The sequence below is a fragment of the Palaemon carinicauda genome, chromosome 30, assembly GCF_036898095.1.
Source record: "Palaemon carinicauda isolate YSFRI2023 chromosome 30, ASM3689809v2, whole genome shotgun sequence".
NCBI lineage: Eukaryota > Metazoa > Arthropoda > Malacostraca > Decapoda > Palaemonidae > Palaemon > Palaemon carinicauda.
In genome coordinates this window covers 71,747,117-71,772,295 of record NC_090754.1, presented here as the reverse complement: position 1 = coordinate 71,772,295, position 25,179 = coordinate 71,747,117, and the positions used below count along the sequence as shown (strand labels likewise).

General features: G+C 42.7%; 1 protein-coding gene across 2 annotated transcripts in view; it reads left to right on the top strand.

Annotated features, from left to right (window-relative positions):
* The window catches only part of Dbp73D (putative ATP-dependent RNA helicase Dbp73D), an 88,519-nt gene extending 63,745 nt beyond the window's left edge, over window positions 1-24,774 (top strand). For both annotated transcript variants that reach the window (XM_068354045.1, XM_068354046.1), the window contains exons 6-10: window positions 8,151-8,356; window positions 18,830-19,110; window positions 19,339-19,606; window positions 19,901-20,069; window positions 24,397-24,774. In XM_068354045.1, coding sequence (XP_068210146.1) covers window positions 8,151-8,356; window positions 18,830-19,110; window positions 19,339-19,606; window positions 19,901-20,069; window positions 24,397-24,627 — 1,155 coding nt within the window. In that variant the 3' untranslated portion in view covers window positions 24,628-24,774. The remainder of the gene's footprint in view (window positions 1-8,150; window positions 8,357-18,829; window positions 19,111-19,338; window positions 19,607-19,900; window positions 20,070-24,396) is intronic.
* Window positions 24,775-25,179: the final 405 nt, after the last annotated feature.

The window sequence follows — 25,179 nt, the reverse complement described above, 5'->3', positions numbered from 1 at the left end:
TATGGTCTCTAGGACCTTTAATGGGAACAGGAGATACACTCGGGTATGATTTAACAAATCACATTTTAGATGCGTAAAGTAGGTTCAGAGACATGTTCATTTAGGTTTAATCTTGTTAAGGTTATGTTTGGGTTGAGGAATTCAGATAAAGGCACTTCTTGGCTAGAGAGGTGAAGGCAGTGCTGGAGAAGGTTTCCACAACCCCTGGGAGCCTTGAAACTTGACTACTGAAAAGATGCACAGTTTTTATTTTAATAATGAATAATTCAATATGTTTGACCAGCTTTGTAAAAGTCAAGCTTGACTGATTCAGCTGGTAAATCTCCTCCTTTTAATAGTAATAATAATTCAATATGTACTGAAGTTCATTAGCATTCCCTCCTCCCTACCTATGCATAGTCAGGAACTGCAAGTTCTCATATACTGTAGTCTTGAAATACAGTACAGTAGTACTGTACTCCCAAGTCAGAAGTGAATGCTGAGAACAAGGGAACCCTGCACTCACAGGGGAAGTCACCTGTTTATGCAGCAGTCAAGTGAGGTTGGATAATGCTACATAGGGCAATGTTCATACCAATGGGGAGACCTGTAGAAATTTTATATTAGTGGTTGTGGTTGTTACCACCAATTGTAAGACCGCAATAAATTTTGGTTAGCATTGAAATGATTAATTTTACTTTTAAGATATTCTATTTTCAATGCAAATGAAAATGTCTTGCTGTATACCTACTGTACCTGTAATCTTATAAAGAAAACTAGTTTTTGAAAACAGCTGCATATGTAAAAGTTGTAGATACAAAACAAATTTTTCCCATTAGAATATTGTACAGGTTAAGTCTGTCTAATGTAGCCCCAAAATTCCCCAACTTTTTGGTATTTCAAGTAGATGAATTGTATTCTACCTGAAATAAATAACTGTAGTAACTATGTATTACTGTATTTACTGACCCTTTGTTTAAGAATGAAATTAACATAACTGTACTGTACAGTATTGCGAATTGTGATGAGCAGTTTTTGGATTAATGTTGAGGAAAGAAACATGAACAAAAACCAATTCTCTCCATCTCAGGTGCCATACAATACATACATATGGCAAAATAAAGCTATAGTAGCTAACAGTTTTCAAGTCAGCCCCGTGAAGGTAAAGTTTTCAATATTAATCTTACCCGGTGATCATGTAGCTGCAGCTCTGCTGCCCGACAGAAAAAACCTACGGGCGGAATACGCCAGCGATCGCTATACAGGTGGGGGTGTACATCAACAGCGCCATCTGTCGAGTAGGTACTCAAGTACTTCTTGTCAACACAGAACCAATTTTCTCTCTGTCGTGCCACTGGCAAGACCTACTTGATACGCTGTTGTTTTCTGGAGTTGATTTTCACGTTATTTGGTGAAGTATTCTCTCTAGTTATTAGCTTTCGCTGTGCAGAAGTTATCCTCAATACTTTCTCACTTTCATTGATTAGATTTTGGATTATTTGTTGACGACTTGGATAGATTTTGGATTTCCCCCCTTTGACTAATTCAAGATGTCTGACCCTACTCAAGTCCCCAAGTACAGGAAGTGTAGCGCTAGGGACTGTTCTAGGCGTCTTCCGAAGGCCTCTATCGATCCGCACACCGTTTGTTCCAATTGTAGGGGTAAAGCCTGTCAATTGGAAGATCGATGTGAGGAATGCGCTGGGCTTTCGGAATTCGATTTTCAAGAATTCCTTAAGTATGCACGTAGGCTAGAGAAGGATAGGATCAGGAGGAGTTCGTCTCGCTCTATTGATTTTTCCTCTCCCCATGCCCCACAACCTATTCCTTCCCCTGTAGTGGTTACACCCGACCCTCCTACTAGCTCTCATCAACCTTCGATGGCGGATATGATGCGTGCCATTCAGGCTCTTGGTGAGAGAGTTGAGTCAATGGCGAATGACCGCAATCAACTCATGGCTGACGTCAGGGAGTTGAAAGGTAAAAGTGCAGTGGGAAGTGAAGTGAGTGTCAGTGCAGTGAAAAGTGTCAGTGTTACGCATGAGGGTGCGTCTGTTCGTGCCTGTCGTCCTCCCAGTCCGGGACCTCTTGCAAGCTCCCAAGCCCAGGGGAGAAGCAATGTCGTACGACCAAAGGGTTCGACAGGCCTTGATCAGCGGACAGACGTTCCCTCCGTGGTTGAGGACGTATCTTGCCGAGATCGTCCCACCCACAAACAGACGAGTGAGCCCATTCATTCCTCGTCTGCGGAAGAAGTTTCTCGACAGAAACGCTGGACCAAGGTCTCACGACCTCTCAAGCGCAAGGTCCCTTCCGAGCGAGTCCAACGGCCCAGGTGTAGCCACTGGGTCAGTTCGGACTCGCCGCAGTCCTCCGAAGACTGCACACCTCCCAAGAGAGGTAGAGTGGTTCCGCAGCAGGCAATCACTCCGTCTGTTGCCGCACCAGCCGCTGTAGACCCTAAGTGGTCTTTGCTGCAGTCTATGCAGACTCAGCTAGCTTCCTTCATGCAGGAGTATCGTGCTGAGAAGATTGACGCTGCACCCGTTAGCCTACAACCTGCCACGGTTGTGCGCCCAGCTGACACTGCGGCTGCCTGCTCCCACACTCCGGCTGTGAGAGCTCCACCACCTATGCGCAGTCGACCCTGCCAGACGCATGTTGACGTTAGCCGACGTGCGGCACCCTCCGTTGACGTGCGTGAGCTACCGCATCAGCAGGAAGGTGGAGTCAAGCTGCCGTGTTTTGACGCGGTGCGTCAGTCTCCGCAACCCACGGTGGTCCCCACCACGCACCACCACTCCGCTTTGGTTGTTGCCAGCTCTCAGACTGACCAACAGCGGCATGACGTTGGATCCAGTGCAGCTACGCATGCACCCGTGCTGCCGGATTCAGCCGTTCAGCTTTTATCTCCTCCTTTGCCGCTTCCTCCTCAGCATTCGGATGAAGGAATCTCTGATGACGACGAAGCTGCGCATTTGGACGACCAACACTCCGACATAGATGAACCCAAGACTACGCCTCCCTCCTTAGACTTTAGGAAAGTCCTTGCCCTGTTTAAGGAGTTGTATCCGGACCAGTTTGTGTCTGCAGCTCCACGCTCACCTCCCTCTGAGTTCGCTTTAGGCATGCAGTCAGCAGCTCCTGCCTTTACGAAGCTCGTACTCGCTCGCTCGTCCAAGAGAGCTTTAAGGGTACTGGGAGAGTGGTTGCAGGCCAAGAAGCAACTTGGGAAGACATCCTTCATGTTTCCCCCGGCCAAGCTTGCTTCCAGATCTAGCGTCTGGTATGCCACGGGAGAGGTTCTCGGCTTGGGAGTTCCTGCCTCTGCCCAGGGCGACTTCTCAAGTCTGGTAGACTCTCCCCGCAGACTGGCTATGAGACGCTCCAAGATTTGCTGGACTTCTTCGGACATGGACCATCTTTTGAAGGGAGTTTTCCGTGCGTTCGAGATCTTTAACTTCCTGGACTGGTGTTTGGGAGCGTTGAGCAGGAAGACCTCCCCTTCGGATAAGGAATCTGCCATGCTCATCATGTCCTGCATGGACAAAGCCATACGGGATGGGTCTGGCGAGCTTGCGGCTTCTTTCGTGTCTGGAGTTCTCAAGAAGCGGGATCACCTTTGCTCCTTCTTGTCGGCGGGAGTCACCCCATGTAAGAAGTCAGAACTGATGTTTGCTCCGCTATCGAAGTGTCTCTTTCCTGAAGAGTTGATCAAGGGGATTGTCGCCTCGTTGATCCAGAAAGACACTCATGACCTGGTGGCGTCATCCGCACGTAAAGTCACAGCTTTACCTTCCGTGCCTAGACCTAGGATGGACACACCAGCGTCTAGGTTCATTCCGCCCTTTCGTGGCAGAACCTCCAGCAGAGGAGGTACTCGTGCCGATAGTCAACGTGGCAACAAGAAGAAGGGTTCCAAGTCCTCAAGAGGCAGAGTCTGACTGCCACCTTCTTCAGACAGCAGTGGGAGCCAGGCTCAAGAACTACTGGCAGGCCTGGGAGAACAGGGGTGCAGACGCACAGTCTGTGAAGTTACTCAGAGAGGGGTACAGGATTCCATTCTTGCGCAAGCCCCCTCTAGCAACAACTCCCATCGACCTCTCTCCCAGGTACAGAGAGGAGGACAAGAGGCTAGCTTTACAGCAAGAGGTGTCTCTCTTGCTACAAAAGGGAGCGGTAGTCATAGTCCGGGACCATCAATCCCCGGGCTTCTACAACCGTCTCTTCTTAGTGGCGAAGAAGACAGGAGGGTGGAGACCGGTGCTAGACGTCAGTGCTCTAAATGTCTTTGTCACCAAGCAGACGTTCACCATGGAGACGACGAAGTCGGTTCTAGCATCGGTCAGGAAGGAAGACTGGATGGTCTCGTTAGACCTAAAGGACGCGTACTTTCACGTCCCCATCCACCCAGATTCCCAACCTTTTCTAAGGTTCGTTTTTGGGAAGGTGGTATACCAGTTCCAAGCCCTGTGCTTTGGCCTAAGCACGGCACCTCTAGTGTTTACCAAACTGATGAGGAATATTGCCAAATTCCTGCATTTAGCAGACATCAGAGCCTCCCTCTATTTGGACGACTGGCTTTTAAGAGCTGCGTCAAGTCGTCGCTGTCTGGAGAATATAAAATGGACTCTGGATCTGACCAAGGAATTGGGTCGCCTGGTCAATATGGAAAAGTCCCAACTCGTCCCATCCCAGACTATAGTATATCTAGGTATGGAGATTCAGAGTCAAGCTTTTCGGGCTTTTCCGTCGGCCCCCAGAATCAGTCAAGCCCAAGAATGCATCCAGAGCATGCTGAAGAAGAACCGATGTTCAGTCAGACAGTGGATGAGTCTGATAGGGACGCTTTCATCGCTGGACCAGTTCATCGCGTTAGGGAGACTCCACCTCCGACCCCTTCAGTATCACCTAGCTGCTCACTGGAGAAAGGAAATGACGCTAGAAGCGGTCTCAGTTCCTATCTCCGAGAAGATGAAGTCTGCACTGACTTGGTGGAAGAACAACATTCTGCTCAGGGAAGGTCTACCACTGGCTGTTCAGACCCCCGACCACCTTCTCTTCTCGGACGCATCGGACACGGGCTGGGGGGCGACACTGGACGGTCGGGAATGCTCGGGCACGTGGAATTCGGATCAAAGAGCACTGCACATCAACTGCAAGGAGCTACTGGCAGTTCATCTGGCCTTGAGAAGCTTCAAGTCCCTCCTTCTAGGCAAGGTGGTGGAAGTGAACTCCGACAACACCACAGCCTTGGCGTACATCTCCAAGCAAGGAGGTACTCATTCGATGATGTTGTTCGAGATCGCAAGGGACCTCCTCACCTGGTCAAGAGATCGAAACATATCTCTAGTAACGAGGTTCATTCAAGGCGACATGAATGTCATGGCAGACCGCCTCAGCCGGAAGGGTCAGATCATCCCAACAGAATGGACCCTTCACAAGAATGTTTGCAACAGACTATGGGCCTTGTGGGGTCAGCCCACCATAGATCTGTTCGCTACCTCGATGACCAAGAGGCTCCCAAATTATTGCTCACCGATTCCGGACCCAGCAGCAGTTCACATAGATGCCTTTCTTCTGGATTGGTCCCATCTAGACCTTTATGCGTTCCCCCCGTTCAAGATTGTCAACAAGGTACTGCAGAAGTTCGCCTCTCACGAAGGGACAAGGTTGACGTTGGTTGCTCCCCTCTGGCCCGCGAGAGAATGGTTCACCGAGGTACTGCAATGGCTAGTAGACGTTCCCAGGACTCTTCCTCTAAGAGTGGACCTTCTGCGTCAGCCGCATGTAAAGAAGGTACACCCAAGCCTCCACGCTCTTCGTCTGACTGCCTTCAGACTATCGAAAGACTCTCAAGAGCTAGAGGCTTTTCGAAGGAGGCAGCCAGAGCGATTGCCAGAGCAAGGAGGACATCCACTCTCAAGGTCTACCAGTCAAAATGGGAAGTCTTCCGAAGCTGGTGCAAGGCGAATTCAGTATCCTCAACCAGTACCTCTGTAACTCAGATAGCTGACTTCCTTTTACACCTAAGGAAGGTAAGATCCCTTTCAGCTCCTACGATCAAAGGTTACAGAAGCATGTTGGCAGCAGTCTTCCGTCACAGAGGCTTAGATCTTTCCAACAACAAAGATCTACAGGACCTCCTTAAGTCTTTTGAGACCTCGAAGGAGCGTCGGTTGGCCACACCAGGTTGGAACTTAGACGTGGTTTTAAGGTTCCTGATGTCAGCAAGGTTCGAACCGCTTCAATCAGCCTCTTTTAAAGATCTCACTTTGAAGACTCTTTTCCTCGTCTGCTTAGCAACAGCTAAAAGAATCAGTGAGATACACGCCTTCAGCAGGAACATAGGATTTACATCTGAAACGGCTACATGTTCCTTACAGCTTGGTTTTTTAGCTAAAAACGAACTCCCTTCTCGTCCTTGGCCCAAATTGTTCGAGATTCCAAGTCTGTCCAGTTTGGTTGGAAACGAACAAGAGAGAGTACTATGCCCAGTAAGAGCTCTTAAGTACTATTTAAGACGTACGAAGCCATTACGAGGACAATCAGAAGCTTTATGGTGCTCTATTAAGAAACCTGCTTTACCGATGTCGAAGAACGCAGTTTCTTATTACATCAGACTTTTGATTAGAGAAGCTCATTCTCATCTGAATGAGGAAGACCATGCTTTGCTGAAGGTAAGGACACATGAAGTTAGAGCTGTCGCAACTTCAGTGGCCTTCAAACAAAACAGATCTCTGCAGAGTGTAATGGATGCAACCTATTGGAGAAGCAAGTCAGTGTTCGCATCATTTTACCTTAAAGATGTCCAGTCTCTTTACGAGAACTGCTACACCCTGGGACCATTCGTAGCAGCGAGTGCAGTAGTAGGTGAGGGCTCAACCACTACATTCCCATAATCCCATAACCTTTTTTAATCTTTCTCTTGAAATGTTTTTATTGTTGTTTTTGGGTTGTACGGAAGGCTAAGAAGCCTTTCGCATCCTGGTTGATTTGGCGGGTGGTCAAATTCTTTTCTTGAGAAGCGCCTAGATTAGAGGTTGTGATGAGGTCCTTTAGTATGGGTTGCAGCCCTTCATACTTCAGCACCTAGGAGTCGCTCAGCATCCTAAGAGGATCGCGAGGCTCAGTAAGGAAGACGTACTTAAAAAGGCAGAGTAATTGTTCAAGTCGACTTCCTTACCAGGTACTTATTAATTTTATGTTTGTTATTTTGAATAACTGCTAAAATGAAATACGGAATACTTAGCTTCTAATGTTAACATGTATGCTGGTCTCCACCCACCCCCCTGGGTGTGAATCAGCTACATGATCACCGGGTAAGATTAATATTGAAAAATTATATTTTCATTAGTAAAATAAATTTTTTAATATACTTACCCGGTGATCATGAATTAAAGGACCCACCCTTCCTCCCCAATAGAGACCCAGTGGACCGAGGAGAAAATTGGTTCTGTGTTGACAAGAAGTACTTGAGTACCTACTCGACAGATGGCGCTGTTGATGTACACCCCCACCTGTATAGCGATCGCTGGCGTATTCCGCCCGTAGGTTTTTTCTGTCGGGCAGCAGAGCTGCAGCTACATGATCACCGGGTAAGTATATTCAAAAATTTATTTTACTAATGAAAATATCATATTTCCAGCTTAGTTATAAGAAAATAATCACATTTGACATAAGCACTAATTATACCCCACCCAAAAAAATCCATAGGATAGCCTTTGTCCTGTTTCACTCCAGACTCAAGCCTTTTCCAGAAGAAAGGCAATCTAGTCATGTTCCTCCTTGAGGATTAGAACTGCTGTCCACAGAAGCAGGTCAGCTTTTAACCTACTGTTTGGTTAAAAGAGTTAGCTTGATGCTTCAGTAGACAGACTTTAAAACTTCCAAGGAAAATATTTAGTTTTTATTTTTAGTCAATGTTGCATACCGCTTATGTATTATGATCCTTCCTATTAAGGTGTAATACAGATACAAAGATTTCAGTTTTTAGGCACAATCAGTATTGCCCTAGAAACTAGTAAAATATGTTGAACATAGGTTTCCAAGCTTTATCCATTAAAAGAAATACAGTATAGAGATTTTCAAGGATGTGGTTTGCATTCAGTTATACATTTCATAAATTCATTCTCATATCTAAACATAATTTTTCTTATTTCCTTGTACAGGTACACAATGTAATTGAGAAGTTTGTAAGATTTACTAACCTGAAACTGTGCTTAGCAGTTGGAAGTCATAGCTTTACGAAAGAGCAAAAAACATTGGTGTTTCAAGATTCTTCTGGCATATGTGCAGCTGACATTTTAATAGCAACACCAGGAAGACTTGCCGACCACATTAACTCTACCGAGGGACTCAGCTTTGAGCATTTAAGGTCAGTATTTAGTTTCATTCTTGGAAGTTCAAATGTTAGAGATATTTGTTTGTGTGTACAGTATATGCTCATTCGGTGATCTTACAGTACAAACCGGATTTTGAAACAAAGCGAAAAATCTATTTTTGGGTGAGATAGCCATGTTGTCTTGATGAAAGGTTCATTTAGGCAGGTTTCTAAGGGAAATTGAGCTACAGTGATACTCCCAGAGAATTGACCATAGGTCTCCAGAATTCTATCTCCTGGCGCGAGTATCCTTAAGAAAATTCTTAAGGATATTGCATAATATCAGGGGACGTATTTCTTGATACGACACACGGCAATCTTCACCTCGAATAGAGTTTTTGCTCTGAGGGGGAAGAGTGGCGAAAATGAAGGGGAGCCGTCATCAAGGTTACCCGGTGGATCCCCTTCCCGTACTACTACAGAGCCGCTCATAGCAACTCATTTCTTGTTGCAATTAAGCATGGACAGCTACAGATAGAGCAGTTTCGGCTGGGGATTTGTTACATATGTATATTCCTTTTCTAGAAAAGGAGGGTGGGTCCATCAGGACGACATGGCTATCTCACCCAAAAATAGATTTTTCAATATTAATCTTACCCGATAATCATGTAGCTGTCAACTCCGTTGCCAGCTACATGATTATCGGGTAAGTATATTCAAAAATTTATTTTACTAATGAAAATAACATTTTTCGCTTTGCTTCAAAATCCGTTTTTTGGGCTCAGCCATGTCGTCCTGATGGAAGTTTTCCAGAGAATTACTTGAAAGTACTGTATATGTGGGTTTGTATAAGTGCCTTCACCTTGACTCGGCTTCTATATGGTCACCCAGACCACATAAATATATGACGCTACCGTTATTCGTCATATCCGCTAAGCTTGGAACTACCTTAGGGCTTCCTGCCCCCTGCAGGGAAACTGTCAACACTAACTATAGAAGCGACAAGGTTTGTATACGCAAGAACAAAGTGGAATTAACTTACCACAAGCATGTTCACACGTGGAAGCAACTTCAAGTGTTTTATGTAGGAGAATAATTAAAAGAAGCTGGCTAGTTTTTTTTATTCAGCTACTTGTGGGGCGAATAAGACGCAAATACATTTTTAGTTTTTAAATATTTAACTTAGCCAGTGAATATATAATAGCTGCAACTCTGTTGCTCGACAGACACATACATAAAAACTCGTCAGCGATCGCTATACAGGTTGCGGGTGTGCCCACCAGCGCCAACTGTCGGCCAGATACCACTCTCGATGTAAACAAAACCTTCAATTTCTTCTCTGTCGACGTGTCGACAAGACGTACTTTACTCGCTGTTGAACCTGGAGTTTTTCCCATCATATTTGGTGAAGTACTTTAATTTCTCTAGCACTCAGGAACCGTCTATGCAAGACATGATGCGTGCTATACATGCCTTGGGGGAGAGAGTTGAGGCCTTAGCAAGTGACCGAAATCAACTCATGGCGGACGTTAAGGAACTCAAGTGCCAAAGTGCCACGGCGGAAAGTGTCAAAGTGCCTAGTGTTACGCAGAGTGTTGTGAACAGTGTTGCGCTCGAGGGTTCGTCTGTTCGTGCCTGTCGTCCTCCTAGTCCGGGACCTCTTGCAAGCTCCCAAGCCCAGGGGAGAAGCAATGTCGTACGACTCATGGGTTCGAGAGGCCTTGATCAGCGAACAGACGTTCCCTCTATGGTATCAGGCGTATCTCTCCAAGATCGCCCCTACCAACGTAAGACGAGAGAGCCCATTTTTACCTCGTCGTCCGAAGGTGTTTCTCATAAGAAACCTTGGACCAAGGTCTCCAGACCTTTAAAGCGTAAGTCGGTCCCTTCAGGACAAGTCCAACGTCCCGGTTGTAGCCACTGGGACAGTTCGGACCCGTTGCCGTCATCTGATGACTGCTCGCCGCCTAAGAGAGGCAAAGTTGTGCCGTCTCATTCGTTAACCCCGTCTGTTACCGCACCTGCTTCCGTAGACCCTAAATGGGTGTTACTGCAAGACATGCAGTCCAAGCTTGCGTCCTTGATGGAGGACTACAACGCTGAGAAGGTTCCCGTTGAACCTACTGGCCATCAGCCAGCCAAGCGTTCTGTTGTGCGTCCTGTTGACGTTGATGTAGCTTTCTCGCGTCAACCAGTTGGGGTGGTACCTCCACCGATGCGACCCAGTGTGGATTTCCAGCCGCACGTTGACGTTAGGTAACGCACTGATGTGATTGGTGACGTTCAGGACGTTCATCAACCATCAGAGTTGACTTGTTTTGACGCGGTGCGTCAACCTCCGCAACCCGGTATGGTGTTGACTGCACAACCCAGACGGTCTAAACAGTCTCGGGTGGATGCTGTGCGTCCTCGCGCACCTGTTGTTGTTGACAGTTCCCAGACTGTTCAGCAGTTCCAGGACGCTGCGTCCGGCTCCGTCACGTATGCACCAGTGCGACCGGACTCTGCGAGTCAAACGTTGCCTACACCTTTGCCGTTTTCTCATCATTAACCGGATGAGGAACTGTCAGATGAGGACGTTGCTGAACCACATCCTGAGGATCAGCCTTCAGAACTAGATGAGCCTAAAGCAGTTCAACCATCCTTGGACTTTAGAAAAGTCATGGCTGTTTTTAAAGAGTTGTTCCCTGATCACTTTATTTCTGTGGCTCCTCGTTCGCCGCCGTCAGAGTTTGTCTTAGGCGTTCCTGCTACCATGCCTGCCTTTACTAAACTCGTTCTCTCTCGCTCATCCAAGAGAGCTTTACGGCTGTTAGGCGATTGGTTAGAGACCAAGAGGAGTTTAGGGAAGACAGCATTTGCCTTCCCCCCATCTAAACTCTCGTCTAGATCGAGCGTCTGGTATGCCACGGGAGAAGTTCTCGGCTTGGGAGTTCCTGCCTCTGCCCAGGGCGACTTCTCAAGTCTTGTAGACTCTCCCCGCCGCCTTGCCATGAGACGCTCGAAGATTTGTTGGTCACCCTCGGACCTGGACCACCTTCTTAAAGGCATATTTAGGGCGTTTGAAGTCTTTAACTTCCTGGACTGGTGTTTAGGAGCCCTGAGTAGGAAAATCTCTTCTGCCGATAGGGATGTTTCCTTACTCATTATGTCCTGCATGGACAAGGCCGTCCGTGATGGGTCCAACGAGCTTGCCGCTTCATTCACGTCCGGAGTCCTGAAGAAACGAGAGTCTCTGTGCTCTTTTCTGTCAGCTGGAGTGACGCCATGCCAAGGATCTGAGCTACTCTTTGCGCCCTTGTCTAAGTGCCTTTTTCCTGAAGTCTTGGTTAAGGAAATTGCCTTGTCTTTAGTGCAGAAGGACACACACGATCTAGTTGCGTCCTCGGCTCGCAAAGCTCCCCCTTTGCCTGCCTTGTCTGCTAGACCTAGGATAGACACTCCAGCGTCTAGGTTTATCCCGCCCTTTCGTGGCAGAGCCTCCAGCAGGGGAGGTGCTCGTGCCGAAGGGAAGAGAGGGAAGAGGAAAGGATCCAAGTCCCCTAGGGGCAGAGTCTGACTGCCCGCAACTTCAGACAGCAGTAGGTGCCAGACTCAAGAACTTCTGGCAAGCCTGGGAGAAGAGAGGCGCAGATCAACAATCTGTGAGGTTGCTCAGAGAGGGGTACAAAATCCCTTTTGTACGCAGACCTCCTCTAGCGACGTCCCCCATCGATCTCTCTCCCAGGTACCGAGAGGAAGAAAAGAGACAAGCCCTGAAACTGGAAGTGTCTCTTTTGCTAGAGAAGGGAGCGGTGGTCAAAGTCTCGGACCTTCAATCACCGGGGTTTTACAACCGTCTCTTCCTAGTATCAAAGAAGACAGGAGGTTGGAGACCGGTGCTAGACGTCAGTGCTCTGAATGTCTTTGTCACAAAGACGAAGTTTACCATGGAGACCACAAAGTCAGTCCTAGCAGCGGTCAGAAAGGAAGACTGGATGATCTCTAGACCTAAGGGACGCCTACTTCCACATCCCCATTCACTCAGACTCCCAACCTTTTCTGAGATTCGTCTTCGACGATGTTGTGTACCAGTTTCGGGCCCTGTGCTTTGGCCTAAGCACAGCTCCTCTCGTGTTTACGAGGCTTATGAGGAATGTGGCTAAATTCCTCCACTTATCGGACATCCGAGCCTCCCTTTATTTGGACAACTGGCTTCTCAGAGCCTCTTCCAGTCATCGCTGTCTGAAGGATCTCAATTGGACTCTAGATCTGACCAAGGAATTGGGACTCCTAGTCAACTTGGAAAAGTCACAACTGGTCCCATCCCAAACTATTCTGTATTTAGGGATGGAGATTCACAGTCAAGTTTTTCGGGCTTTTCCGTCGGCCCCCAGAATAGATCAAGCCCTGCTCTCCATCCAGAAGATGCTGAAGAAAGAACGCTGCTCAGTCAGGCTGTGGATGAGTCTGGTAGGAACGCTGTCATCCCTGGAGCAATTTGTCTCGCTAGGAAGGCTACACCTCCGTCCTCTTCAATTCCATCTGGCTTTTCATTGGAAAAAGGACAAGACGCTAGAAGCGGTCTCGATCCCGATTTCCGAAAAGATAAAGTCTTGTCTGACTTGGTGGAAGGACAATATCAGCCTACGAGAGGGTCTTCCCCTGGCAGTTCAGATACCCAACCACGTTCTCTTCTCGGACGCATCGGACTTGGGCTGGGGTGCGACGCTGGACGGTCGGGAATGCTCAGGTCTGTGGAACTCGAGTCAGAGGAGCATGCATATCAACAGCAAGGAGCTTTTGTCGGTTCATCTGGCCTTGATAAGCTTCGAGAATCTCCTTCGAGGCAAGGTGGTGGAGGTCAACTCGGACAACACCACGGCCTTGGCGTACATTTCCAAACAGGGAGGTACCCACTCACTGACTTTGTACGAGATCGCAAGGGACCTGCTCATCTGGTCAAAAGATCGAGGCATCTCCCTAGTAACGAGGTTCATCCAGGGCGACTTGAATGTCCTAGCAGATTGTCTCAGTCGGAAAGGTCAAGTAATTCCAACCGAATGGACCCTCCACAAGGATGTGTGCAAGAGACTTTGGGCCACTTGGGGTCAAGCCACCATAGATCTCTTTGCAACCTCGCTGACCAAGAGGCTTCCAATCTATTGCTCTCCAGTCCCGGACCCAGCAGCAATACATATAGATGCCTTCCTCCTAGATTGGTCACATCTAGATCTTTACGCATTCCCACCATTCAAGATTGTCAACAAGGTACTGCAGAAATTCGCTTCTCACGAAGGGACAAGGTTGACGTTAGTTGCTCCCCTCTGGCCCGCGAGAGAATGGTTCACCGAGGTACTTCGATGGCTAGTAGACGTTCCCAGAAGTCTTCCTCTAAGAGTAGACCTTCTACGTCAGCCACACGTAAAGAAGGTACACCAAAGCCTCCACGCTCTTCGTCTGACTGCCTTCAGACTATCGAAAGACTCTCTAGAGCTAGAGGCTTTTCGAAGGAGGCAGCCAGTGCGATTGCTAGAGCAAGGAGAGCGTCTACCAATCGAAGTGGGAAGTCTTCCGAGACTGGTGCAAGTCAGTTTCCGTATCCTCGATCAGTACCTCTGTAGCCCAAATAGCTGATTTTCTCTTATACCTGAGAAAAATACGATCCCTTTCAGCTCCTACTATCAAGGGCTACAGAAGCATGTTGGCCTCGGTCTTCCGGCATAGAGGCTCAGATCTTTCCAACAATAAAGATCTGCAAGACCTCCTTAAGTCTTTTGAGACCTCTAAGGAACGTCGTTTGGCTACACCTGGGTGGAATTTAGACGTGGTCCTAAGATTCCTCATGTCAGACAGGTTTGAGCCTTTACATTCAGCCTCCCTGAAAGATCTCACTCTTAAGACTCTTTTCCTGGTATGCTTAGCCTCGGCTAAAAGAGTCAGTGAGCTTCATGCCTTCAGCAAGAACATCGGGTTTTTGTCAGAAAAAGCTACTTGTTCTCTGCAGCTTGGTTTCCTAGCCAAAAATGAGCTACCTTCTCGTCCTTGGCCTAAATCATTCGATATTCCTAGCTTATCGGAGATCGTAGGCAATGAACTAGAAAGAGTCTTATGCCCTGTTAGAGCTCTTAAGTTCTACTTAGCTCGTACTAAACCTTTACGAGGCCAATCTGAAGTGTTATGGTGTTCGGTTAAGAAACCATCCTTGCCTATGTCAAAGAATGCTTTGTCATATTTTATCAGATTGCTAATACGAGAAGCTCATTCACACTTGAGTGAGGAAGACCGATCTTTGCTTAAGGTTAAGACGCATGAGGTTAGAGCTGTAGCAACTTCCGTGGCCTTTAAGCAAAATAGATCTCTGCAAAGTATCATGGACGCAACCTATTGGAGAAGCAAGTCAGTGTTCGCGTCATTTTACTTGAAAGATGTCCAGTCTCTTTACGAGAACTGCTACACACTGGGACCATTCGTAGCAGTGAGTGCATTAGTGGGTGAGGGCTCAACCACTACAATTCCCTAATTCCATATCCTTTTAATCTGTCTCTTGAAATTTTTTAATGTTGTTTTTATGGGTTGTCCGGAAGACTAAGAAGCCTTTCGCATCCTGGTTGATTTGGCGGGTGGTCAAAGTCATTTCTTGAGAGCGCCCAGATTAGGGGTTTGATGAGGTCCTGTTGTATGGGTTGCAGCCCTTGATACTTCAGCTCCTGGGAGTCTGTCAGCATCCTAAGAGGATCGCTGGGCTCCGTAAGGAAGACGTACTTACAAGGCAGAGTAATCGTCTAAGTCGACTTCCTTACCAGGTACCTATTTATTTTGGTTTTGTTATATTGATAACTGTCAAAATGAAATAAAAAACTCTTAGCTTATACGATGTAAACATATTTAACTCTGGTCTCTACCCACCTCCTTGGGTGTGAATCAGCTATTATATATTCACCGGCTAAGTTAAATATTTAAAAATGATATTTTAATTATAAAATAAATTTTTGAATATACTTACCCGGTGAATATATAAATTAAATGACCCTCCCTTCCTCCCCAATAGAGACGCAGTGGGATGAGAAGAAATTGAAGGTTTTTACATCGAGAGTGGTATCTGGCCGACAGTTGGCGCTGGTGGGCACACCCGCAACCTGTATAGCGATCGCTGACGAGTTTTTATGTATGTGTCTGTCGAGCAACAGAGTTGCAGCTATTATATATTCACCGGGTAAGTATATTCAAAAATTTATTTTATAATTAAAATATATTTATTTGTATAGACAAAAATAAATACAACAACGAATGTATTAAAATAGTATCTTTTACTACATAACCAACATTCTTAAAGTACATATATATTTATCACCTGTAATGGAAGAAATATGTTAATGAGGCGACTCAAAGATATTGCAAAATTATTAAGATAATTTCACTTTAGATGTTGGATATGTTCAAACACTGCGTACTAATGTACGTACGGCACTGGTGTTATTGGTTCGATTCTACACCTATAAAGAACAGTCCAAGGGGTACCAGGGTGACCCTTAATTAAAGGTATTACACTTAAAGGTGTTAACACCTTTTCACCCATTCACTGTAAAGTCCCAAGCAGTTCACTGTTCATCGCAGCACTAGACGACAGCTTTTATAACACTACCTGCCACCACTACAAAGTGTTTAATTTCATACACTAGCTTCGCATAATGTTTATAAAAGACTCTAGAGGATTTCCAACCTGTATATGAGCAGAGTCTATCAAAGTCCATATGCTGAAAGAAGTTCAGCGAGGAAGCAACTTTTCTCAAATCATGACCTACGGGTGTACTGTCAAGATCCGCTCTGCGAATAAAGTAGGTGAGCTTCGCCCTCAGTTGTTTCAGGAATAAGTTTGATCCTGAGGTTTTGCTTATGAAGAGCTGTCCTCTCTTGAAGTCTGAAGTTCTTCGAAGATAGACCTTTAGACACTACTGAACATAGAGAGACATCTTCCTTCAGAGGGCAGATTCTCCAAGGACCCCACCTTTTGGTGGATAGCTCGTTTTTGGCGAGAAAGGTAGGATCGGGAAAAAGATTCGGTTCTCCCTCTTCTGTGAACTGATTATGGCCCTCGTCTCTTGATAGGGCTACTATTTCACCAACTCTAGCCCCTGAGGCTATAGCGAACAAAAATATCACTTTTTGTGTTAGATCCTTTAGGGAGCAATCTTCATTGTTCAAGTTCGAAGCATAGTGCAAGACTTTGTCCAAAGACCATGAAATGGGCTTCGGAGGGGCTGCTGGTTTAAGTCTAGTGCATGCCTTCGGAATCTTGTTGAAGATTTCGTTCGACAGGTCCACCTGGAAGGCGTATAGAAGAAGTCTAGTCAAAGCTGACTTACACGAAGTTATCGGGGTGGAAGCCAAGCCTTGAAGGTGGATGAAGAAGGACAGGCAGAAGTCTATCGAGATTTCTGTTGGCTTTTTTTCTTTATCTTCTTGCCTGTGATCTTCACTGTTATTTATGCACACTTTTTTTAGGTCTGCTTTTACATCAAAGTCCATACTTATTGTCCAGCAGCAGGCCCTGTGAAATTTAGGAATGATTCAACACCCCGTACAGATAAGGTTTGACTTTACATGGTCTTAAGCTAGACTCTCTGGAACACTCCTAGGTAGTTTGTGGTATCTAAATTGTAGTATCACTTAAACAATATTGACCAATTTACATTAAAGATTGCCTATGAATGGCAGAGGTAAGGGACAGTGACAATGGCCCTAGAGACTGACCATATATACATGTGATCAGCACCTAAGCCCCCTTTCCATTAAGCTAGAATCAGGGAGGGCCAGGCAATGACTGCTGATCACTCAACAAGTAGACCTATAGGCTCTCCCAAACTGCTCCATCCTCAGCTCACATGGATGGTGAGGTTGTAGACACTACAAGAAACTATCGATCTTTAGCGGGACTCAAACCCAAGTCTGGCAGATCTCCTGGCAGGGGGAAAATATTTGATGGATAATCACCTAAATTTATAAACAGAACTGTTATTTTGGACGAGATACGTGTTTTATGTGTCAAATTGTTCACAATGAAATATTCTATTAGTAAATGTGTTTGAAGTTTGTCTTCTACCTCACTTGTAATAGGGATATGTTAAATGTAAGAGTGAAAAAAAATGCTAGTTTTCCATTTTGATATATTATTTCTCATTCCTATCATATGAAACATACATTGTTTTTTATGCCACTAAACTTACCTTATTATTCTATTATATATTGTGAAAAAATGAGCATCATACATATATTATTATTACTACTGGAGGAATATTAGTATCAAGAATCCATTGTTACTCAGCATGCACCCGAAAATTATTAATATAGTTATTCAGTGTTTTCTTCTTCTGTGGTCTCATCAGCAATAGTTCTTTGATTTACACACACTTCTTGGGGCAAGCATGGCATGTTTGCTCGGCATGCAGATTGCAAGCTTAACTAGGTCTCTGGGTGCAAGATCTTTCATCATCAACATTTATGAGATTACCCTCAATTATCTAACTATGTCCAGCAGTGGTGGCAAATTCTGCCTTGCTTCAAGTGTTTTCTTTCACTCATGACACTTACAGTTGGCTCTTTTCATACGCTGCAGTAAACTATCACTAGTTTAGGGCAGGCTTTCATTTTAGAGCCCCGTTTGGCAGAACCAACCTGTACTGTATATGATATCATTCACTTTTCTCCCTGCCATATTTGCTGTAGTGTAGACAACAAACAAAATCTCACATGCCTCTGATGTGCCACAAGAGAGCTCTGGTTCTTCTCCAAGCCGTCTGAGACTGCAGTGATATTCTTTACTCTTGAGGAAAATGTTCAGACACTTCTTTCTAAAAATGTTCAGACCCTTCTTTCCAAGTCCTGTGAAAGCACTGCTGAAATTGGTATTTGTTAGTCCATGAAATCCTGGTAAGACTCCACAGGTGTGGTCGTAGATCTTGGGTAAGACTGTGGATAAATAGATATCTCACCTTGTCTTTGATTTTTCATTTGTGTAATAATGAAATAGGCTTGTTGAAGTTTGATTTTTACAGGTTTATAGATTATTTTTCTGCTATCATTTTAATCTAGTTAACTCCTGGTCTACTTGTTTCCCTGAAAAATATTTCTTATTTTCTTCCTCACTTTATCAATTTCAAGACAGTTTCTTTAGTCAATGCCTAGTGAGAATGAAATTTTGTTTCCAGCTTACAGGGGTGTCTGTGCACCCTTGAGATTTATTTCCACATTACAATACTTATTTGTCTATGCAAGTTTCTCTTGGTAAGAAGCCCAGTTGTGCCATCCAGTTTCTGCAAAAAGAGAGAATGATTCTTGATACTATATATATAATTTGTATCACCTAGTCATTTGTATATATTCTCTTACAACCAACCTGTTTTCTTTATTTTGATTTTTAAAATAAGAGAGTGCCATAAAAAATGATTAATTTAATACTTTTAATATGTGTTTAAAGAATAAAAGGCCATCTTACTTATATCTTGATCATAAACAGAGGGGCTCTTATTAGCAAATTTTTTGTTCCAGGTTTTTAGTAGTTGATGAAGCTGATCTGTTTTTGAGTTCAAGCGGTGGAGATATGATGTTGAAAATTGAGCAGTTGAAGAAACATATACATAGACCACTACCTGATAATAGTCTCATTTGCGGTGGATTTTGCACAAAGGATTCCCTTTGTTTACCCGAGTTCTATATACAGCAGGTGTTAGTTTCTGCCACATTGATGCATGACCCAGAGCAGCTTAAAGTGTTAGATTTACATCGACCAAAACTTTTCATAGCAAGAAAGGAAGATGAAACCAATATAGGTAAGTAATCATATAATTTATTTACTGAAATGCTTTATCATTTCTCTTAATATAAGTAATGAATTTATACTAAATCTTTTTTAAGTGTTACACTTGCTGATCCTCTTCATAATTATAATTATGATAGTGATAAATTCCAGTAAAATACTAATTATAAAATACAAAACTAGTTGATGCTTTTACGTAGAATTGATTTTAAATGACTAATGCTTTATTAATCATCTGCAGGAACTGTTGTGCCATACTTGCGTCCAGAAGAGTTAAGAGAAGAATATGTCATTGTTGATTCTTCCTTGAAGCCGTTAGTTCTATATCACCTGATTCACACGCATAAATTACGAAGAGTCCTCGTGTTCACAAAGTCAACGATGGCCACAAAAACTTTGTCAATTTTTCTTTCTGCAATGTCAAAGAATTACAAAATTGCCCATATCTCTTCAAAAGAAAGTAACCGGAAAGAACTCGTGTCTCAATTTTCTAGGGGAAAAATTGATGTGTAAGTTTTAAGAGTGAAATAGTTTCGTTCAGAAAATTTTGCTCATTTATTTTGTGCATGTTTAGTAATTCTTAGGAATAATTGTATTAGGCTTGCTAAATATCCATGAAAATGTATATAGTAATCCAAGGATAGAAAGATAAATAAAAAAAAAAAGTTATTGGATATGTATGTGTATTAAAAAATATTGAGTTATGCAAAATACATTTCCATATTTCTTAATAACTATATATATGGTGATTATTGACTATAGTTAACATTATTAAGTGTATTCATTTGGATTTTTAATTACAGACTTATATCTAGCGACATCATGGCCCGTGGTTTAGATCTCACCCGCATCAACCAGGTAGTCTCTTATGATGTTCCTTCACTCCAGAATTATGTGCATCGCATTGGTAGGACTGGGCGAGCGGGGAAACAGGGTTTTGCACTTTCTCTTGTTGAAAATACTGCAGAGGTGGTAAGTAATTATAAAATAGTTTCTAATACAGTAGAAATTTTCTTGTTAAATTATTTATTGTGGTTAAAACAGTTATTTTGACAAATAGAGTACAGATACTGTACTGTACTATATTTTCTGGTTTGGTTGGAACTTGAGAGCATATTTTCTTGGAGTAAGAGATTACACTTTATTGTAGTAGAATTATAATCTCTATACGGTATTACAAATGCAAAGCATACTTTTAGTTTGGTCACTTTTTGGGGATAATAAGTATTTTTCTTAAAATATGCTATGCAAGTTAATTACTTTAACGACTGATTCTGGTTCATATAGGATGTCTGATGTCTAGGATAAAAGATTACTTGAAATGGAGTAATACGATTTTCTAATTGACAGTCCACTACTGTAGTTTATCAGTATTCAAAATGACACTTGTTCCCTTTTAACGAGAGAAGGCCGTGACATAGTTCCTGGCTTCATGATGGAATGCTTATTTTCCATGTTGAAGCCTAAGAGGGCTCTCAAACTAGGGAAAATGTAATAAATTTTTCCTTAGCTTGATACATTATTTCTCATACTTCTACTACTTCAACCTCCTTCATATTTTATCAACTATCTCCCACCTTATTGACCAACCTCCCTTCTCCTCTTCACCGTCTAGACTTTTTGGAAGGGATACCATTGCTGAATTGGATTTTATTTTTTCGAAACCAATTGTAATTGTGGTTATATTGCCAACTACCTGATATTGTTAGACCAAAGGCATGTCAATACAGTATACCCATATTGGCACGCGGAACTATCTCGCAGAAAATTGGCCCCCGGATTTCAGGGTGGGGCTGTTTTTTACAGATAGGATTCTTGTCATTCTGTTCAGTTTGGCTGCCTCTGTCAATGAAGTGAGGATAAGTTTATTCTTGAAATTCTCAGTCCCATCAAGTGGGTTTAGCTTACATTTGAGCCACCCTAATCATAGTGGTACCATCCCTTCATGGTAGGGTAGGGAGTGGACATTTGGAAGTCAGCTCTCACAGATGTCATTGGTGGAAGAATTAATTTTTTAAAAGGCTAATGGGGAAATTTTAAGGCAAGTCTAAAATTTTCTTTCCCTTGAGCTTATTTTAAAACTAAATTTTTTCAATATTTTGTGTTCAATTTTATTATTATTCCCTTCCCCCCAATAAAAAAATAATGAATAAAATGGTCAACCACAAATTCTGTCGATGATCTCTGCTCTTTTGAATAAGGAAAATTCTGTTGACAACCACAGCAATAAAAAAAGATCACTCTGCCAATATTTCCTTGTTCAGTGTTATTACACTGAAACCTTTTATTTCCTCTACTGCAGGACTCCAAGAGGTGAAAAATATTGATGGTAAAAATTAAAATATGAAAGTTCTATATTGGAAATGGAGGTAAAGGGAACGAGAAGGAGAGGGAGACCAAAGCGAAGGTGGGTGGACTGTGTCAAGGATGACCTTCGATCAAAGAGATTAACCGGTGATGAGGTGTGGGACAGAGGTAGATGGAGAAAGCTGACCAAAAACATCGACCCCACATAGAAGTGGGAAAAGATGTAGACAAAGAAGAAGAAGAATGTAGCCATGTAGAGAAAGTTATCCAATATCCAAAATATTACAAAATCTGAATTTGACTTTGTGCTTAAGGACACTGAACTCCAAGGTGATGAAAAAGAAATTACTCGACGAAGTATAGCAAAACTAGTCTGGCATGTTGCTTCCAACAAGGAAAACAAAAATATGATTGAGGGAGATGAGTGTTGCGAAAAAAAAGTTGGCACCATTCCTCAAGAAAATTTGAAAAGATTTGGTCATGGTTTGCTAATTAAAGCTGGCAGTGAAACCCAAGCAGTGTCGCTTACTAGTTTTGCATCTTCCTCAGTTGATGTTATCGAAAAGGTATCTCCACACCAGACTTTTCATCAAGCTAAAGGAATAATTTATTGCAGAGATGTATGAATTCTTAGTAGAGGACATATTGATGGGGTGCCCTCCCAATATATTTAGTTGAAAAGCTAACATGAACTACTAAAGCAATCTTTATAGTATTTACCACACCTTAGCGGCCAGACTATATAAAGATTCATCACTTTTAACTTTGTTAAAAATATCTTCAGACTGTCAAATCTTATAAATCATTTTGGTCACAGTAATATCAAAAGCACTAATAACCAAAGATTTTTCAAGTGCCCTAAATTCCATGGGTTCTCTGCAGATTGTTTAGATGATAAATTTTCTTTTCATTGTGAAGGAGCGCATCCTCCAAATTCATCATAATGTCCTAAATACAAAATTGAACAAACAATGATTGAAACGTCAAATAACGAACACAACCTTTAATGCAGCCAGAAAAAACTTTTGGGTAATTATAAATTCAAGCATTTTGTCCAATCCACATTATTTGACTTCTACTTCCAAAACTGTCTACTTCCACAGGTCCTAATTTACAAAATAATGGCCAATCCATCTCCAGTGCTTAAAGTCACTGTTAACTACTGCATTCTAGTATTTCTGCCATTCCTCTTAAATGTTCAACTAGACACAAATGTATAAATATGCACAGTAAGTGAAAATATTGAAAGCACTTGAACTCTAAATCCTATTTATAAACAAGAAGCTCAGATTCCTCTAAAGAACAGGTTTGGCACACTAGCCACATCCGTTACCTCCAAGGATGACGCAAGAGAATCCTAACACACACACACACCACACACACACACAGAGAGAGAGAGAGAGAGAGAGAGAGAGAGAGAGAGAGAGAGAGAGAGAGAGAGAGAGAGAGAGAGAGAGAGAGAGAGAGAGAGAGAGTGAGTGAGAGTGAGAGTGAGTGTGAGTGTGTAATATGATGAGGCAAAGCCAATGATCAATCATTCAAACTGATAGTTAGGAAAAGCAGTATGAATGTACTCATTCCAGCCAAAGAGAAAATTGGAGTGACTACATGAAAGTGGGTGTTGTTAATTGCCCACACTCACCATCTTTAACTACCCAGCTAATGTATTCAACAGTCACTCCAGCTCTGTTAAAGACATTCCCTATTTTAAAGGACAAAAGATTTGTATATGTAGGAACAAAATTAGGTAACGTTGTATACTAAATCTTGAAAATTAACTACACTTACTGTGTCAAAATTTATGATCTTGCCACTGTTGCTGAAAAGGCCCAAGGCATAAAGAATGCCAAGCAACACTAGTGATCAGCTTGAGTTACAAGCTGTAGACTTCTTAATGCACTTGAAGGAACTTTGGAAACACACCAGCCACCCGTTGATACTACCGGTAGAGAGTTATCGGGTCCTTTGACTTTCCAGACAGTACTACATTGGATTTTTCTCTCTGGTTGCAGTTTATTTTCCCTTTGCGCGCACACACACACACACACACACACACACACACACACACACACACACACACACACACACACACACACACACACACACACACCAACTAGTCTTGCCTTTTCTTTACATATTCTCCTATGTCTTCATACACCTGACAACACTGAGATTACCAAACAGTTCTTCTTCTCTCAAGAGGTTAACCACTGCACTGTAATTGTTCAGTGGCTACTTTCCTCTTGGTAAGGGTGGAAGAGACTTGCTATGGTAAGCAGCTCTTCTAGGAGAAGGACATTCCAAAATCAAACCATGGTTTTCTAGTCTTGAGTAGTGCCATAGCCTCTGTACCATGGTCTTCCACTGTCTAGGGTTAGAGTTCTCTGCTTGAGGGTACACTGGGGAACACTGTTCTATCAAATTTCTCTTCCTCCTATCTTGTTATAGTTTATATAGATGTTGATTTTAATGTTACTCTCTTTAAAATATTCTATTTTCCCTTGTTTCCTTCATTTACGGGGATATTTTCCCTGTTGGAGCCCCTGGGCTTATAGCATTCTGCTTTTCCAACTAGGGTTGTAGCTTAGGAAAGTAATAATAATAATAATAATAATGATAATGATAATAATAATAGCCTAGAATTGAAAGGAGACAAACAACACTCATGACAGTGGTGTAGCGAAAAAAAAAAGCTAGTAACAATAAAAGAGCATGTTTACTTGCTTGTCAACTTCAAGTTACTAATTTAAGCAGTTTTAGGCCTCAAGGGAGACTTGTTACAAATGGTGCAATGTTGTTTTAGTTTTAATTGTTATGGTTGAGAAACATTCTCTTCAAGGTAAATAATTATGAATTTGAGGTAAAGTACATTGAAATAATTCTTCATGTATAGGTACATTGAAATAATTCATTGTGTATAATTAAAGGCTAAATGTTATTTGCTTTTCATGTTTGAGTAATTTTTATTAATTCTTTCACATCTTTATTACAGAAAAATGACTTCAAGTCCATACTTAGAAGCTGTGAAGGTAGATTACATAAAATTCAAGTAACAGAAAGGGAACTTTCACGATATGATTCTCAATATAAGGCTGCTTTAGCAACCTTAAAGGAGACTTTGTCTAAAGAGAAAAAGACTCTCAGGTCACATAAATTGAAGGCAAAACTTGTAAGAATAAAGAAACCCAAGAAAAAGAGAGAAGACGATGAAATAGAAAACTAAATTGTTATGTACAGATATTTTAGTGAAAAACTATTTTTTATGAAATTACAGTATACAATTTATTCATATTGTTGACCTTTACTGTAATTTTGTGTATTCTAAAAAAAAAAAATTAATAAAATCTTGATCCATAAAAATGAAGTTTCAAAACAAACTGCATTATTACTAATAGTTTGGATGTTATGTAAATTCAATTTTTTTTCTTGAACAATAATTTAATAAGCTCTTAGGTTTCTAGAGAATCCAAGGCAGTTTTTGCATCAAGTCTAAAATTACTATTTATGAATGTTGACTGATTTTATCTGCCGACACAACAGCAAGTTTCAAAATTACTTTCTGTGGTTTCTCCTAAACACTAATGGATTTGGAGCATCTAAAATATTTTAGATTTCAGCTCTTGGGAAGTTCTTATTTAAATTTAAGAGTAATAAAACTGTGTAGAGGTCTGTTTTTACCAACCATTCAATAATCCTTATTATAATAATAATGTTCCTATCACAGCAATGGTGTTGATGATCAAATTTTATATTTAGCTTTAGTAAAAAGTGACTG